This window comes from Choloepus didactylus, chromosome 5 (assembly GCF_015220235.1).
Source record: "Choloepus didactylus isolate mChoDid1 chromosome 5, mChoDid1.pri, whole genome shotgun sequence".
NCBI lineage: Eukaryota > Metazoa > Chordata > Mammalia > Pilosa > Megalonychidae > Choloepus > Choloepus didactylus.
The window spans coordinates 33,463,695-33,481,872 of record NC_051311.1 but is presented as its reverse complement, the minus strand read 5'-3'; the positions used below and the strand labels follow the sequence as shown (position 1 = coordinate 33,481,872).

General features: G+C 39.0%; 1 protein-coding gene across 6 annotated transcripts in view; it reads left to right on the top strand.

The window, feature by feature from the left end:
* Window positions 1-18,178, top strand: part of DPP6 (dipeptidyl peptidase like 6) — a 1,366,335-nt gene that overhangs the window by 1,256,582 nt on the left and 91,575 nt on the right. For all 6 annotated transcript variants that reach the window (XM_037835750.1, XM_037835752.1, XM_037835755.1 and 3 more), the window contains 3 exons: window positions 340-431; window positions 1,441-1,488; window positions 2,718-2,836. In XM_037835750.1, the coding sequence (XP_037691678.1) occupies window positions 340-431; window positions 1,441-1,488; window positions 2,718-2,836 (259 nt within the window). The remainder of the gene's footprint in view (window positions 1-339; window positions 432-1,440; window positions 1,489-2,717; window positions 2,837-18,178) is intronic.

Here is an 18,178-nt window from a genome sequence, read left to right as displayed (position 1 = left end):
GTTATATGTACAAATTTATTAAGGAACAGTTAAGCATTGTCTCCTCTTGAGATATTTATATCATAGTTATAATAACTGGCAATCAAGGTAATATTTGATAAGTACCAAAAAAGTAGAATAACCATAATATTCTGTATTGCTGTTTTGGGACTGGGGATGGTCAGAAAGATTTTGGAGAAGAGAGGGGAACAGGACAGCCTTTCCAACAGAGAGAATAGCTGTCTTTCACTGCCTTGCTATCTAAAATTGCTCAAGAATTAAGAGTTAAGGTTTTTCGAGATGTCTCTCCCTCTGCTTTCAAGGCGACTCTGACTGTCCGTCCTTGTTTGTGTGTTTCAGCCCAACAGCAGCAATGACAACATACAGTCTATCACCTCTGGGGATTGGGATGTGACCAAGATTCTGGCCTATGATGAGAAACGGAATAAAATGTAAGTAAGGAATCAGGCCAATTTATAACAGTAAGGGACACATCTTACTGGTTAAGTGGGCCACATTCATTTTTTTAATCCAACTATACTTACTGAGTACAGAATTATAGCACAGGAGCCCTCATATTTCCTTCTAAGACAACATAAATAGCTTCTTAGAGTCTTCATGAAACTATGTTGTAGGTTCCTGTCTCCACAGCCCTTCTTCTGAAGTTTCAGGCCACTAATGATGAAGTTAAGTTTGCAAGCAGATCTGTGACGTGAAATGCTTTATTATTATTATTATTATTATTATTATTATTATTATTGCTGATATTAATCAAGTATTTACTAGGTCAAGGCACTATACTAAATGCTTTATGAGCATGGTCTCATTTAATACAACAGTTTCATGAAGTAGTTCTATTGCTTTCCCCATTTAAAAAATACATAAACTAAGAAAAGAAATTAAGTCATTTATTCCACATTATTCAGTTCGTAACAGGTAGAGCTAGGATTTAACTCAATGTGCTGGGTCCCATGCACTTTACCCCAATGACATTCAGCCTCCCTACTCATATAATAAGAACCTAGTTTTCTCCATTCAGAGTCTTAGATGGAAACAGTCAACAGCTATTTATTGAGCCAGACTGCACATTTGGACTTGTATTAAATGTTACGGTTCTTGTTCTCTAGAAAGTTAATCATCTTGTATAAAAGTTCCTGGATCCAAATCCAATATGTATCAGCACCACAACCACCCCCAGCACCACCTTCTCCTATAGTTCCCTCATGACTCCAAAGCAAAGGCCCATGCAGAGATAACCCAAGCCATATCCCTCAGTCCGTAAATTCTGTCCTTCCCCTGCTCTGCCTGTACTTATAGCTGGAGCCAAAAGGGAGAACTGCTCAATTTAGTCCACTGAACAGTGGAAGACCCCAAGTACCTATAAAGGTAGTGGATGATAATTGAAATACAAACATGCCTTGAAACAAAACTAATTCCTGGGTGCCTTTATGATCTTTTCAGTTACTTCCTCAGCACGGAGGACCTGCCAAGAAGACGGCAGCTGTACAGGTACCTGACTCCCTCCTGCACACAGAGTAGCACGTGATCTGAGAGGGCTTCTATGCTTTTGCAGAATTGCTCCTTTTCAGCAATAAATTTGGAGGGGCAATAAAGAAAAATCCCTTCCCTGGATGAATAGCTATAAAAGCTGGAGAGAAATTACTAAAATCGCTTATGGGGAGGTTGGTCTTTGTGTTGAGAATAGAAAGGCCACATAAGGAGGCCTGGTTGGAGAAAGAGAAAAACTCATGGGCTAATCCATGCGTTCACAGACTGCTACTCTCTGTAGTCTTTTCATCAGTACATGTCTATCAGGATAACTTTAATCAGTCATGTTCCCAAATTAATAAAAAGTATAAAGGCAAACTGCCTACCCTTGCCTCTCACTTACACTAGTAGAAGGTTATCTTCTCCCTCCCATGAAATATTTTCAATCTTTTGAAGATAGGCTTTATATTGGAAACCATGGTTATAATTGACCCTTCCATGCACAATGTTCAGATAAGAATTTCTTCCAGATGTACTGGGTACCTCAATACCTTTTAATTTTTGGAAATACATTTTGGGCCTTCTTGATATGAACTCATATTTGATAAGACTGGTCCCGGGCCGACCTCTTCAAATCTGCCCCTACTCATCTAGTTCCATTGAGAGGCAAAGATGCAACCATTTCACCCCATCAGGGGAAATGACTTTTGGAAACAGCCAGAGTTTGATTCAGCTAGAGTTTATGGAGCTCCTACCTTATCATCTTATCATATGCCAGCCAGTGTTAGGCACTCTGGGAAAAAATAAAGATATGTAAAACATACCAACTGTTCTCGAAGAGCTAATGATCTAGTCAGAGAGATAAGACACAGGAATATAAAATATTATATAATAATACCAAACAGCTATACTTGCCTCACCTCAGGCCATGCACTGGGCTCAAATAAGAATATACAACAATACATACAGCAGTAAGTGCTGAGAATTCTTAGAAGTGGGAGGGATTTACTGGTCGGGGACAGCTTCATGGGAAGATGAAAATGGAGCTTAGTATTAACAGACATTGCAGCCAGGGCACTGATGGGAGAAAAGTGCCCGACTGTCTGGTTCAGGGGTTTGGAGAACATCTTTTGTAGGAGAGAAATCAAAATTGTAGTTGGCTTAAAATGCCAAGCTAAGAGATTTGGAATGTTTCCTCTCCAAACGATAACCACATCTGAGTTCATGCCCTGATGCCTTTGCTCTTCTAGCGCCAACACGGTGGGAAACTTCAACAGGCAATGCCTCTCCTGCGACCTGATTGAGAACTGCACCTATTTCAGTGCTTCCTTCAGCCACAACATGGATTTCTTCCTGCTCAAGTGTGAAGGTAAGTTCCTGCCACTGTTTCAAACCTGTTTTTCAACTGATGCTGAATTCACAGTCATGCTCTCAGAAAAGTGGGGGAAAGAGGCAGATGGGGTAAGAGCACAGGTGTGGTAAGAGAACAGCTGATTCCAGAACAGGTAAGGATTCCTTTCTCACTGAACACATGGGCTCATTGGAACCACTGTATCACTTCTCAGTCTGGCACTGTAATATTTTAGATTTTATGGTAGAGTATCAGAATGTTTTATGCATGCTATGCCATTTAATCCCATAGCTACCAATTTCCATGCAAGAACAATGGTCCTGTGAGCTAGCTGGGATAAGCATCTTAGACACTGAAGAACAAGGTCATCTATACAGTGGAGATAATACAGCAATTTCAAAGATCAACTGTTTAATCACAATAAGGATTAGGGTTATATTAAAAAAAGAGTCTCAGACAGAAAAAACATATTTTTTCCTTTGACCCAATTCATCAATAATTTACCCCAAACTTCAGTGAGGTCTTGATCACACCAGTCAACATATAGGAACCAGTAGGCTATGTCCTATAGTGGATACAAAAAAAAAATTTGCATCCCTTCCTCCTATCTTGGAAACATAAGATATAAATCCATGAAAAGTTAAGTAGTAATAAATACAGTGATAACAAAATATGTCTCAAAGAAGAACTTGATTAGTGAGACCACCTCAAAGTATGAAGATATGTTCCAGGTGGGGACTGATTGAGATCAGAAGCACTTTACTCCTCAATTATAGTTTCAATCCCACAATTCATAGATGGACAAGAAATAATTTTCATTAGAGCAAGGTTTTGCAACATTTTGCAAGCTTTGTAGCTTTTGCTACTGAGTAGATAATGACCTCATCCTCTTTGCATCGTCATCTAAAATCTTGAAAAACGACAGAACCAGAAGACTCAGCATCTTGATCACCACAAGTTCAGCCCCAGACATTCTTCCAAGATAATGGGGAGACAGCTGGAGGGGTGAGGAAGAAGCTTCTGAAATGCCACATTAGTTCCCTAGGCCTCTTGAAGCTTATCATACCAACCTCCTATCCCCTCTTCCTTCACTGCCGGGGAAGCAAACCTCCAAGCATCAGAAACCATAGAATGCAGTAGGGGGGAAGAACCTGCGATCTAGTTGACCCACTTATCAGATGGCAAACCTGAGGCTGGAGGTTAAGTGAATTTCCCCTGACTCAGGGTGAAGAAGTGCTGCAGAGAGGTCTAGCATCAAGACCTCTTGATTCCTAGGCCAGTGATAGCTCTCACCACATGACATGACTTCTTGAAATAACAACTTCAGAAAATATAAATTTATAGAATATAGAGATGGGGAAAATCTGGCAAGCAGACCAAGTAGGAGCTTCAAAAGTCTGACATGGAGCTACATAATCAGAGATTTGAAATTTTATGTCATAGAAAGAGGATTTAAAAAAAGAAGGGGAAAAAATTTTAGTTGTTTTAAAGAAGAACTTCCCAAAGAAAAATGGTTGAGTAAGAAAAGTGATAAAATCACTGTCGTGGAAGATCTTCAAAGAAGGCAGATTGTAATTTGCCATAAATGAGTTTAAATATGGCCTTATCAGAAGGCAGAGTCTGAACTAGAGGGTTTTTAAGATCTGTGATTTTAACTGGTCAATACCATGACAATTTGGATTTTTATTTCTTGGATTCTTATTAATTTTTGCTCTATATAGTGACCTTTATAGAAACTGTCATCTATTTGTCACCCAGTCCTTTTCTTCCTTCTGGAAGCCAGAAGCTCCCTGCTAAGTTCTACAGGAGCTTCTCAAACCAACAATCAGCACAGACTTTTGTTGTACAGTTTCCACAGAGTTCCAGCCCTGGATTGAAATCTAAAAGTTTCTCCCAGGAGTTCTATGGCCCTGAATTCAGGCAAGGAGTTCCCATTTTCCATATGGTCGATATAAAAATGGCACCCATTTTGCGAGACTATTTGAACAAAGTGTGTTTGGAGATCACTGAACAGTTATTTGTGTGCAAATTTCCAGTCTGCCTGCTAGCATCCTTAGCAGGGAAGAATGACATTTCTTTTAATGTTTATATCCTAGCCAATTTGGGAACATTTTCTATTTATAAGGTTGCTTATATGATGTTCTGTGGAATGCTCAGTATGAAGACACAATTCCTCAGTTGTAGTTTTGGAGGTAAAACAGAAGCAAAGAACCTAAGTGTCGGTTTTCTAAGCCAGATGCATAATTGATCAAGCCCATTGAGAACCTCCATTATCTCAACTTCAGAAAGGATGGAACATCTCTCCCCAAACACCTGATCCCTTGTAATAATCAAATAGAATCATAGAATTTAAAGAACAAGATTAGACTCAGATTATTTTATCTGATCTCCACCACTCTGCCATCTTGTTGATTGAGAAACCAAAGTCTTAATTGTTTCTGGAGTTATCACCCCAAGATTTTTGGATGCATAAATCTATTTAAATATTTATCCTGTTGCCTCATCTTAAGCATAAACTAGCCCCCTTCTCTACAAATTGCTCTTTCAAAAATCTTACATAAGAAAATACTTTCTGTTTAAAGTAACTTGAATGCCCATATTAACCTCCCCCAAAAACCTAATCAAAATCCCATTTTTACAAAGAGATTTCTTCTAAAGCCATAAATTTACAAAGACAAGAGAATGGATGAGAAGACAACGGCAGCCAATTTTTGGAACCAGGGAAGCTGTTACAAGACAAAACTGTCTACTTAAAAGACCCGTGAAAGCTGAATCCTTATCCTGCCATAAGGAAAGCTGAGCAGCAACCCAATTCACACCACAGGATGGTGCTAATTGCCATAAGGGATGAAAAGATCCATTGTTATGAAATTTTGAAAGAGAAAATGATTACAGCCAGTTTTCTTGTTCTTTTTTTTTTATTTTTTGTTTTGTTTTGTTTTGTTTATTGCTGTTGGTGGAGAAGAACCAAAGAAAGCTTCAAGGATGAAGTGGCATTTAAAACAAGCCTTGAAGGCTGGGTAGGATTTAGAATGTGGAACAGCAGCCCAAAGAGAAATGACCACATAAGCAAAAACACAAGGACATTCTCAGTTTATTTGGTTCAATTCTTTGCAGCCTGTGACTCACAGTCACACTCTTGGATGTGTGCATTTTAAGATGCCCAATTTAATAACCAAATATAATTTTAAAGTACTTTTATTTTTCTCCACTTTTCTCGGTAGACGTTAAAGCAGATCCAATTGTGTAGTCTACAGCAACGTTTGTTAACTTCTATTTCCTCTCCTATTTATTTCTTTCATACCTCATAGCTACGCTGAGATACTCTGTAAACCTTTGACAAAAATAACTTCACACCCAGCACTAGACTCTTCGTTCCTTCTCTTTCCTCCACCTGCAGCACTTTATTGTGCAGATTAGCTTAACCTCTGTGAGGCAATTAGAAAAAAAAAAATCTTTCCTTTTCTAGAAAGAGGGAAACTATATTGGCAGGTAGAGACTCTGATGAATTGGGGAAAGGAGTATCTGTGAATGATCCCATACATTGAAAATGGTCTGGCCCATCGCAGAGGGAACTGCAAACAGTTCAGTTTGTCTGGGCACAGGCAGAGATGATGGTCAAAGGGCTGAACTGCTAGGACAAGGTGGGCACCAACCAGTTAGAATGGGTGCCCACCCAGAGCAGACACAGGGTGAGGTGTCAGATTTGGGAGACACCTGCAGCTATAAAATCATGAAATAGCAATGCCCCACATAAACTTGATCATTCTTCCCACATTTCTGTGGCCCTTCCACTGTGACAGTTTTTGGTAAGTTTACCTGTCCCCTTCACTTGCATTGCAGTGCTCAGTGTTGCAACTTGATCGTAGCTGCTTAGAGCCCATCAGTGGTGATAAGTTCTTCCCTTTCATTAGTCCTTTGGCATATTGTTCTCCCCACTTCCAGTTCTTCCTCTGTGGTATATTTTGCTCATCTTTATCACCTTAGAGACTCATTCAGTCTTTTTTTTTTTTTTTTAATTCAGTTTTATTGAAATATATTCACAAACCATACAGTCATCCATGGTATACAATCAACTGTTTACAGTATGATCATATAGTTATGCGTTCATCACCACAATCTATTTCTGAACATTTTCCTTACATCAGAAAGAATCAGAATAAGAATAAAAAATAAAAGTGAAAAGAGAATACCCAAACCATCCCCCCATCCCACCCTATTTGTCATTTAGTTTTTACTCCCATTTTTCTACTGATTTTTTTTCAATTTTTTAACTTTGTTTATCAAAAAATTAAAAACAAAGGCAAACAACAACCAAAAAAACCCCACAACATTTCAAACAAAGCAATGGATTAAGGAAAACAAATAACCTAAAATAACTACTTTGCTTCCAATATGTTCCTACCATACCCCAAGAAAATTAATAAACCATGTCCAAACAGAGGAGTAAGAAAAACAAATAATCTAAAATAACTACATTGCTTCCAACATGTTCCTACCATACCCCAAGAAAATTAACGACCCCTAAGAAAACAAAGGAATAAGAGAAAAAAAAAACCTAAAATAACTCTATTCCTTCCAACATGATCTTACTATATCCAAGAAAGTTTACAAACCATAATCATTCCTGAGCATTCCCATAACATTGAGATTACCCTCCATAGTTTATCTGTTCTTATTAGATTATCATTCCCCCTCCACTAATTGGTATCTCTAGGTCCCCTACATTCTACAGTATAAAACATTGTACATTTTTCACAGAATTCACATTAGTGGTAACATACAATATCTCTCTTTTTGTGCCTGGCTTATTTTGCTCAGCATTATGTCTTTTTTTTTTTTTTTTAAATCTTCATTTTATTGAGATATATTCATATACCATGCAGTCATACAAAACAGATCGTACTTTCGATTGTTCACAGTACCATTACATAGTTGTACATTCATCACCCAAATCAATCCCTGACACCTTCATTAGCACACACACAAGAATAACAAGAATAATAATTAGAGTGAAAAAGAGCAATTGAAGTAAAAAAGAACACTGGGTACCTTTGTCTGTTTCTTTCCTTCCCCTATTTTTCTACTCATCCATCCATAAACTAGACAAAGTGGAGTGTGGTCCTTATGGCTTTCCCAATCCCCTTGTCACCCCTCATAAGCTACATTATTATACAACTGTCTTCAAGATTGATGGGTTCTGGGTTGTAGTTTGATAGTTTCAGGTATCCACCACCAGCTACCCCAATTCTTTAGAACCTAAAAAGGGTTGTCTAAAGTGTGCGTAAGAGTGCCCACCAGAGTGACCTCTCAGCTCCTTTTGGATTCTCTGTGCCACTGAAGCTTATTTCATTTCCTTTCACATCCCCCTTTTGGTCAAGAAGATGTTCTCCATCCCACATTGCCAGGTCTACATTCCTCCCCGGGAGTCATATTCCACGTTGCCAGGGAGATTCACTCCCCTGGGTGTCTGATCCCACGTAGGGGGGAGGGCAGTGATTTCACCTTTCAAGTTTGCTTAGCTAGAGAGACAGGGCCACATCTGAGCAACAAAGAGGCATTCGGGAGGAGGCTCTTAGGCACAACCATAGGGAGGCCTAGCCTCTCCTTTGCAGAAACCATCTTCCCAAGGGTAAAACCTGTGGTAGAGGGCTCAACCCATCAAACCACCAGTCCCCTATGTCTGTGTTCATGTTAGCAACCATGGAGGTGGGGTAGGCCAATACCCCTGCATTCTCCACAGGCTCCTCAAGGGGGCACTGCATCTTTTTTTTTTTTCCTTGTTTTTTTTTTTTTTTTTTAACTTTCCCTTCTTTTTTAAATCAACTGTATGAAAAAAAAGTTAAAAAGAAAACAAACATACAATACAAGAACATTTTAAAGAGACCATAACAAGGGAGTAAGAAAAAGACAACTAACCTAAGATAACTGCTTAACTTCCAACATGTTCCTACTTTACCCCAAGAAAGTTACCTAATATAGCAACATTTCTGTGAACTTGCTCCTACTATATCCATCAGAAATTCACAGACCATAGTCATTCCTGGGCATCCCCAGAACGTTAAATGGCTTATCTGTTCTTGTTGGATTATTGTTCCCCCTTCCTTAATTGCTCTCTATTGCTAGTTCCCCTACATTCTACATTATAAGCCATTTGTTTTATATTTTTCAAAGTTCACATTAGTGGTAACATATAATATTTCTCTTTTTGTGCCTGGCTTATTTCACTTAGCAATATGTCTTCAAGGTTCATCCATGTTGTCATATGTTTCACGAGATCGTTCCTTCTTACTGCCGCGTAGTATTCCATCGTGTGTATATACCACATTTTATTTATCCACTCATCTGTTGAAGGACATTTGGGTTGTTTCCATCTTTTGGCAATTGTGAATAATGCTGCTATGAACATTGGCGTGCAAATATCTGTTCGTGTCACTGCTTTCCGATCTTCCGGGTATATACCGAGAAGTGCAATCGCTGGGTCGAATGGTAACTCTATATCTAGTTTTATAAGGAACTGCCAGACTGACTTCCAGAGTGGCTGAACCATTATACAGTCCCACCAACAGTGAATAAGAGTTCCAATTTCTCCACATCCCCTCCAGCATTTGTAGTTTCCTGTTTGTTTAATGGCAGCCATTCTAACCGGTGTTAGATGGTATCTCATTGTGGTCTTAATTTGCATCTCTCTAATAGCTAGTGAAGCTGAACATTTTTTCATGTGTTTCTTGGCCATTTGTATTTCCTCTTCAGAGAACTGTCTTTTCATATCTTTTGCCCATTTTATAATTGGGCCGACTGTACTATTGTCATTGAGTTGTAGGATTTCTTTATATATGCAACATATCAGTCTTTTGTCAGATACATGGTTTCCAAAAATTTTTTCCCATTCAGTTGGCTGCCTCTTTACCTTTTTGAGAAATTTCTTTGAGGTGCAGAAACTTCTAAGCTTGAGGAGTTCCCATTTATCTATTTTCTCTTTTGTTGCTTGTGCTTTGGGTGTAAGGTCTAGGAAGTGGCCGCCTAATACAAGGTCTTGAAGATGTTTTCCTACATTATCTTCTAGGAGTTTTATGGTACTTTCTTTTATATTGAGATCTTTGGTCCATTTTGAGTTAATTTTTGTGTAGGGGGTGAGGTAGGGGTCCTCTTTCATTCTTTTGGATATGGATATCCAACTCTCCCAGCCCCATTTGTTGAAAAGACCATTATGACTCAGTTCAGTGACTTTGGGGGCCTTATCAAAGATCAGTCGGCCATAGATCTGAGGGTCTATCTCCGAATTCTCAATTCGATTCCATTGATCTATATGTCTATCTTTGTGCCAGTACCATGCTGTTTTGGCAACTGTGGCTTTATAATAAGCTTCAAAGTCAGGGAGTGTAAGTCCTCCCACTTCGTTTTTCTTTTTTAGAGTGTCTTTAGCAATTCGAGGCATCTTCCCTTTCCAAATAAATTTGATAACTAGCTTTTCCAAGTCTGCAAAGTAGGTTGTTGGAATTTTAATTGGGATTGCATTGAATCTGTAGATGAGTTTGGGTAGAATTGACATCTTAATGACATTTAGTCTTCCTATCCATGAACATGGAATATTTTTCCATTTTTTAAGGTCCCCTTCTATTTCTTTTAGTAGAGTTATGTAGTTTTCTTTGTATAGGTCTTTTACATCTTTGGTTAAGTTGATTCCTAGGTACTTGATTTTTTTAGTTGCTATTGAAAATGGTATCTTTTTCTTGAGTGTCTCTTCAGTTTGTTCATTTCTAGCATATAGAAACATTACTGACTTATGTGCATTAACCTTGTATCCCGCTACTTTGCTAAATTTGTTTATTAGCTCTAGTAGCTGTATCGTCGATTTCTCAGGGTTTTCTAGATATAACATCATATCATCTGCAAACAATGACAGTTTTACTTCTTCTTTTCCAATTTGGATGCCTTTTATTTCTTTGTCTTGCCGGATTGCCCTGGCTAGCACTTCCAGCACAATGTTGAATAACAGTGGTGATAGCGGGCATCCTTGTCTTGTTCCTGATCTTAGAGGGAAGGCTTTCAGTCTCTCTCCATTGAGTACTATGCTGGCTGTGGGTTTTTCATATATGCTCTTTATCATGTTGAGGAAGTTTCCTTCAATTCCTACCTTTTGAAGTGTTTTTATCAAAAAGGGATGTTCGATTTTGTCAAATGCTTTTTCAGCATCTATTGAGATGATCAATTGATTTTTCCCTTTTGACTTGTTAATGTGTTGTAGTACATTGATTGATTTTCTTATGTTGAACCATCCTTGCATGCCTGGAATGAACCCCACTTGGTCATGGTGTATGATTTTTTTATTGTGTCTTTGGATTTGATTTGCAAGTATTTTGTTGAGGATTTTTGCATCTATATTCATTAGGGAGATTGGCCGGTAGTTTTCCTTTTTTGTAACATCTTTGCCTGGTTTTGGTATTAGATTGATGTTAGCTTCATAAAATGAGTTAGGTAGTATTCCATTTTCTTCAATGTTTTGAAAGAGTTTGAGTAAGATTGGTGTCAGTTCTTTCTGGAAAGTTTGGTAAATTCCCCTGTGAAGCCATCTGGCCCTGGGCATTTATTTGTGGGAAGATTTTTGATGACTGATTGGATCTCTTTGCTTGTGATGGGTTGATTGAGGTCTTCTATTTCTTCTCTGGTCAGTCTAGGTTGTTCATATGTTTCCAGGAAATTGTCCATTTCCTCTACATTATCCAGTTTGTTGCCATACAGTTGTTCATAGTATCCTCTTACAATTTTTTTAATTTCTTCAGGATCTGCAGTTATGTCACCTTTTTCATTGATTATTTTGTTTATATGGGTCTTCTCTCTTTTTGATTTTGTCAGTCTAGCTAGGGGCTTGTCAATCTTGTTGATCTTCTCAAAGAACCAACTTTTGGTGATATTTATCCTCTCTATTGTTTTTTTGTTCTCTATGTCATTTATTTCTGCTTTAATCCTTGTTATTTCTTTTCTTGTACTTGGTTTAGGATTGGTTTGCTGTTCATTTTCTAGCTTCTTCAGTTGATCCATTAGTTCTTTGATTTTGGCTCTTTCTTCCTTTTTAATATATGCGTTTAGTGCTATAAATTTCCCCCTTAGCACTGCTTTTGCTGCATCCCATAGGTTTTGGTATGTTGTGTTCTCATTTTCATTCGTCTCTATATATTTAGCAATTTCTCTTGCTATTTCTTCGTTAAGCCACTGATTGTTTAGGAGTGTGTTGTTTAACCTCCAGGTATTTGTGAACTTTCTATGTCTCTGATGGTTATTGACTTCTAATTGTATTCCATTGTGGTCAGAGAATGTGCTTTGAATAATTTCAATCTTTTTAAATTTATTGAGGCTTGTTTTATGTCCCAGCATATGATCTATTCTGGAGAAAGTTCCGTGAGCACTAGAAAAGTATGTGTATCCTGGTGATTTGGGATGTAATGTCCTGTATATGTCTGTTAAATCTAATTCATTTTTCAGATTGTTTAGGTTTTCAATTTCCTTATTGGTTTTCTGTCTGGTTGATCTATCTATAGGAGAGAGTGATGTGTTGAAGTCTCCCACAATTATTGTGGAAACATCAATTGCTTCCTTTAGTTTTGCCAGTGTTTCTCTCATGTATTTTGTGGCACCTTGATTGGGTGCATAGACATTTACGATTGTTATTTCTTCTTGCTGAATTGCCCCTTTTATTAGTACGTAGTGGCCTTCTTTGTCTCTCAAAACATCCCTGCATTTGAAGTCTATTTTATCTGAGATTAATATTGCTACACCTGCTTTCTTTTGGCTGTAGCTTGCATGAAATATTTTTTTCCATCCTTTCACTTTCAGTTTCTTTGTGTCCCTGTGTCTAAGATGAGTCTCTTGTATGCAACATATTGATGGTTCATTTTTTTTGATCCATTCTGCGAATCTATATCTTTTAATTGGGGAGTTTAATCCATTTACATTCAACGTTATAGCCATGAAGGCATTTCTTGAATCAGCCATCTTATCCTTTGGTTTATGTTTGTCATATTTTTCCCCTCTGTCTATTAATATCCTTTATTGTACCCATACCGAATCTCTTTAGTACTGAACCTTTCTCCAAGTCTCTCTGTCCTTTCTTTGTTTCTCTGTCTGTAGGGCTCCCTTGAGTATCTCCAGTAGGGCAGGTCTCTTGTTAGCAAATTCTCTCAGCATTTGTTTGTCTGTGAAAAATTTAAGCTCTCCCTCAAATTTGAAGGAGAGCTTTGCTGGATAAAGTATTCTTGGCTGGAAATTTTTCTCACTCAGAATTTTAAATATATCGTGCCACTGCCTTCTTGCCTCCATGGTGGCTGCTGAGTAGTCACTACTTAGTCTTATGCCGTTTCCTTTGTATGTGGTGAATTGCTTTTCTCTTGCTGCTTTCAGAACTTGCTCCTTCTCTTCTGTGTTTGATAGTGTGATCAGTATATGTCTCAGAGTGGGTTTATTTGGATTTATTCTATTTGGAGTTCGCTTAGCATTTATGATTTGTGTATTTATGTTGTTTAGAACATTTGGGAAGTTTTCCCCAACAATTTCTTTGAATACTCTTCCTAGACCTTTACCCTTTTCTTCCCCTTCTGGGACACCAATGAGTCTTATATTCGGACGTTTCATATTATCTATCATATCCCTGAGGTCCATTTCGATTTTTTCAATTTTTTTCCCCATTCTTTCTTTTATGCTTTCATTTTCCATTCTGTCATCTTCCAGGTCACTGATTCGTTGTTCAACTTCCTCTAGTCTTGTACTATGAGTGTCCAGAATCTTTTTAATTTGGTCAACAGTTTCTTTAATTTCCATAAGATCATCCATTTTTTTATTTAGTCTTGCAATGTCTTCTTTATGCTCTTCTAGGGTCTTCTTGATTTCCTTTGTATCCCGTACTATGGTCTCATTGTTCATCTTTAGTTCTTTGAGTAGCTGCTCTAGGTGCTGTGTCTCTTCTGGTCTTTTGATTTGGGTGCTTGGGCTTGGGTTATCCATATCGTCTGGTTTTTTCATATGCTTTATAATTTTCTGTTGTTTTGGGCCTCTTGGCATTTGTTGAACTTGATAGGGTTCTTTTAGGATTTGTAGACCAATTGAAGTCCTTATCTCTAATTTATCAGATCTACAGCTTCGTGGAGTACACTTTCTCTAACTAACCAGCAGGTGGCGTCCACGAGCCACCTGTTCTCCACAAGCCAGTTCTCCCCTGCTTAGCCTTTTTGGTGAGTGGTGGAGTGAGTCTTGTGGGGTCCAATTGGTGTACCAAGCTTGCGTGTGTAGTTGGTGTTGCCTGCCCTGTATATGGGGCGTGTTTCTGGGCAATCAGGGAGGGGGGGGTGGCTCTAACAATCAAATCTCTCTGGTGATCCTAGAGTTTTAAAGCTGCTGCAATAGTCTAATCCTTCAGTTCAGTCCTGCCACAGTTTGTCTCTGCCACTGACCCACAAGTCCTTGGTATTGGCGTATGGCTCCTGAGACTTGCAAGTGGGCCCCTCTTCCAGGCCGTGCACCCCGGGTCCTCTGTTGAGGGATGACTGTGCTATGTCACAGGTGAGTGCCGTCCCCCCAGGGCAGTTATGGGCTGCTGGGCTGTGTAGGGAGGCTCCCAGTCTGCTGAAATGATGGCTGAATGGAGCTTTGTTAATTCACACTGCTCTACCTTCCCAACTCTGGGACAATCAGCTGAGGTTGCAGGGAAGGCTAATGTCCTCGCCCAGTTTTGTGGTGTGTGCCTGTTATTTGAAGCACTTCCGTCACACTGGTTTGTCTGGGGCAGTTCTGGGCTATGGGGCTGGCGATGGGCAGGAGTGTTTCCTGTCCACCAGGATGATGGCTGTGAGCGGACACCCCCTTTTCTTGGGAAGTTGTGGTGTTTAGTGAATTTTCTCAGCCACTGGATTATTGCGTTTTGTCTCAGAGCTCTCCTAGTTCTGCTGTTGACTTGACCTGCCCAAATAGCAAGTCTTTGAAGCTTTCTGTATTGGGCTTCTTAGAGTAATTGTTTTAGAAAAAGAAAAAAGGATTAAAAAAAAAAAAAAAGGGCCCTCCTCAGAGATCTAATGGGTTATTGAAATGCTAAGAGACAAAGCAACCAGGGCCATTAAGGAAAGGTCCACAGGGCAGAGAGATCAGCTTTTCTTCGGGATTTGCATATGCGCCTCAGGGCCCTTCCCCTTTCTATGTTCACCAGAACTCCAAAAATCCTCTGCTTTTATTTTGGAGTTTTTCGTGTTGTTTTTTTTCTATGCCTGTCTCCTCTCTGCTGGGCTGGCTGCTCTCAGATTCTCTGGTGTCTGGTCTATCTATGGTTGGAGTTTGAATCAGTAGAATGAGTTTCCGATAAGAGCTGCCACTGCAGTTCTCCCTTCTCCTTCCCGGAGCTGACAGCCCCTCCTCCCACGGGACTGAGCCTGGCAGGGAGGGGCGCGGGTCCCCTGGCCGCAAAAACTTACAGATTTCGCTGATCTCAGCAGTTCCACGTTTTCATGAGTGTTGTATGAAGTATGCCCAAAGTCAGATTGCTCTGTGGTGTCCAGTCCATGCAGTTCCTGGCTTTCTACCTACTTTCCTGGAGGAGTAACTAAAACATACAGCTCACCAGTCTGCCATCTTGCCCTGCCTCCTCTCATTCAGTCTTATTATCCATGTGCTTTCTCCTCTAATTTTTCATTAACATTTCTTCTAGGGTTTCTCATGGTTAGCCATTTTTATATTTCTTTATAAGTCTTCAGTTTTTGATCAAATAAAATCTTAAAAATGCATAAATTTTTGTATATGCTTTTGTACACTGTTAGGTTAAAAACAGATGAAAATATTTTAGGTAAATAGGAATTCTGGAATGCTTGTAATTCCTATATATACTTGTTACCTAGCCAGATTCCATCTCTTAGTGTCAGTATTTATATCTTAAAGTCACCGGTTTCAGTTGCTCACTAGGTATTTGCATGAAGGAATCACCTCCAACCCAGACTCAGAAGAAGCTGTGGAAATACACCTAAGCTTTTAATATAGGGGCATTTAGGTATCTTTCCAGCTGTCTAGGGCCCAACAGTGAAGCCAGCTGCATCCAAAATATTTTATTATGATTTAATGTTTTATAATGATCCCCCCAGGTATACAAAGCCACTTTCTATGTCGATGCTTAATTGGTCATCTCAATGATCCTATGAGATAAGTAATAATAGAAATACCTAATTTTTGTCCAGCTCCTTATAACTGAAAAACAATTTCCTTACGATATAATATTTGATCTTTATACCCCCATTCGTGATTCCTTGCACTTCAAACTCCAACACAAATAGCTCTACTTGGAATTCTCTAAACTCAGCGTATCATTACATATTCCAAGTGTTTGTCTTTGGCTTCTTGAGAAACTCCGATTCATCCTTCACAGCCTTTTTTCAGGAAGAGGTTAGTTTTTATTCCCTTCCCAGGAGGGATGAACTAGAGATAATGAGGTTGCCTAGGCAGCATGGACATAATTTTAGATTCACCCCCCAGACTGATGCCTCTTAATTCTGCTGCCGTCTTAGACAAGACGTGAAGCTCAGGAAATAAGCCTAAACTGCCTCAACCATAGCACTGTAACATCCACCTTCTACTTCTTGGATAAGTCCAATCCCATATTTATAGGAAAAGTACTGACCTCCTTTCCCAAACCCACTCTCTCTGGTTGGATGAGAAAGGGGGAAGAGAACTCTGTGGTTGTTCTCGGGGACACAAAGTCAAGGGAGGTCACGTAAGACTTTGTACCAGAGACCATTTTTACCACATTTTAGAGGGAATGAGAAGGGGCTATTGAGGGAAGTGGTATCATCCAAATCAGGTTTTTGGAAGATAACTCTGGAATATCAGAGGGAGAAGATTGGTTCCAGTAGGGATTCTCCACATGCATCCTTTTTCCTTGTCATAAAGCAAAATTAATACTCAAGTTACATGGATGTTATATGAAAAATTGCATAGGAGTTTCTCCTCCCCAACTAAATTCCCCTGAAAGCCACTGAACAATTGAATTGAAGTGTCCAATTTACATGATTTGAGTTTCACAATCATAGCCTTTATTTAGAGAATTGGATATTTCTCTTCTAACTGCATCTCAAGAACATGATTCATTTTCCTCGTTTGTCAAAAGTAATCAATCAATCCTGTTTCAAAGAAACGTCTAAACTCTGCCAGAAAAAAATGGGAACTATGTAAGAATCAGGAAGTTGCTGCTTCATACTGAAACATATTTTTATTTTTAAAAAAACATTTTTCTTGGAGCCAAAGATAAAATTATAGCTTTTATGTCTGTTTCTGAATGAGGAAAGGGACATTGTGTGTTAATGAAAGTTACTACAATCTCTGGATTCCCCTTCCAGTGTTCAGTTGTTGTTTAGAGCATTACATCCCAATCTTAAAGATGTATTTGGTCATGCATTTAGCAGCTTAGTTTATCAAGACAAGCTTTTCCATCTTGCGGTAGAATCAAAACATCATGTTATGGCCCCTGCTTAAAATAAAGTGAGTGACTCCATCCTGCTTACTAATCTTATATTAAATTCTCCCTATGGGTCTCCCTGAGACTGCGCCATCATCATCATAACCATCATCATCAAGAGAGATGGGAAATCATAATAACCAAAGCTACAAGGGTATAATCAGACAGAACTGTGTTAGAATCTGGGATCTGCCACATTCCAGCTTTGTGGCCTTGATGTTGGCTACTTTGCTAACTCCTCTATTTCCTCATCCTTAAAATAAGGAGAATAACAATCTCTTTCTTGTAAGATTGTTGTGAGGATTTATCAAGATAATGATGTAAAGTGCTCAGCATGGTATCTGATACACAGTAACTGTTTAATAAAAACTTATATTGTTATGATCATAATTGTTATCATCATCACCAGATGTTGTGGCCAAGATCAGAGATGGTTAACTTCCAAGAAATTAGCTAAGCAAAATCTGTTAAACTGAGTTTCCAGGGATGAATGAGCAATTCTTGTGCCTCACCATGCTTGATGTTAGAAGCCCTGGGTCTGTGCTTGCCCTGGAAAGCTAGAAAGTTCCGGGAAAAACCATAAATGCCAGAGTCACAGAACATTAAATTAGCCATCTATTAGGCATGGAGAAGAAGTACCTTGTGACTTCAAAAACATACACACCTAAGATCCACTCCAGAGTTGGTCCTTGGCAAACAGATGAAGTAACCAAATTTTCTTTAACACTTGATATTTTCTCTTTCTGTGGCATTTTCCCCTCTTTGCCTAAACTACTTTGGAGCCCATTGCTCCCAGCCGCCCTGGCACCATCCTGTCATTGGGAACAGTTTATTGGGTGGGTGGGGAGGTGCACATTAGGGTGCTAATGCACTATGTT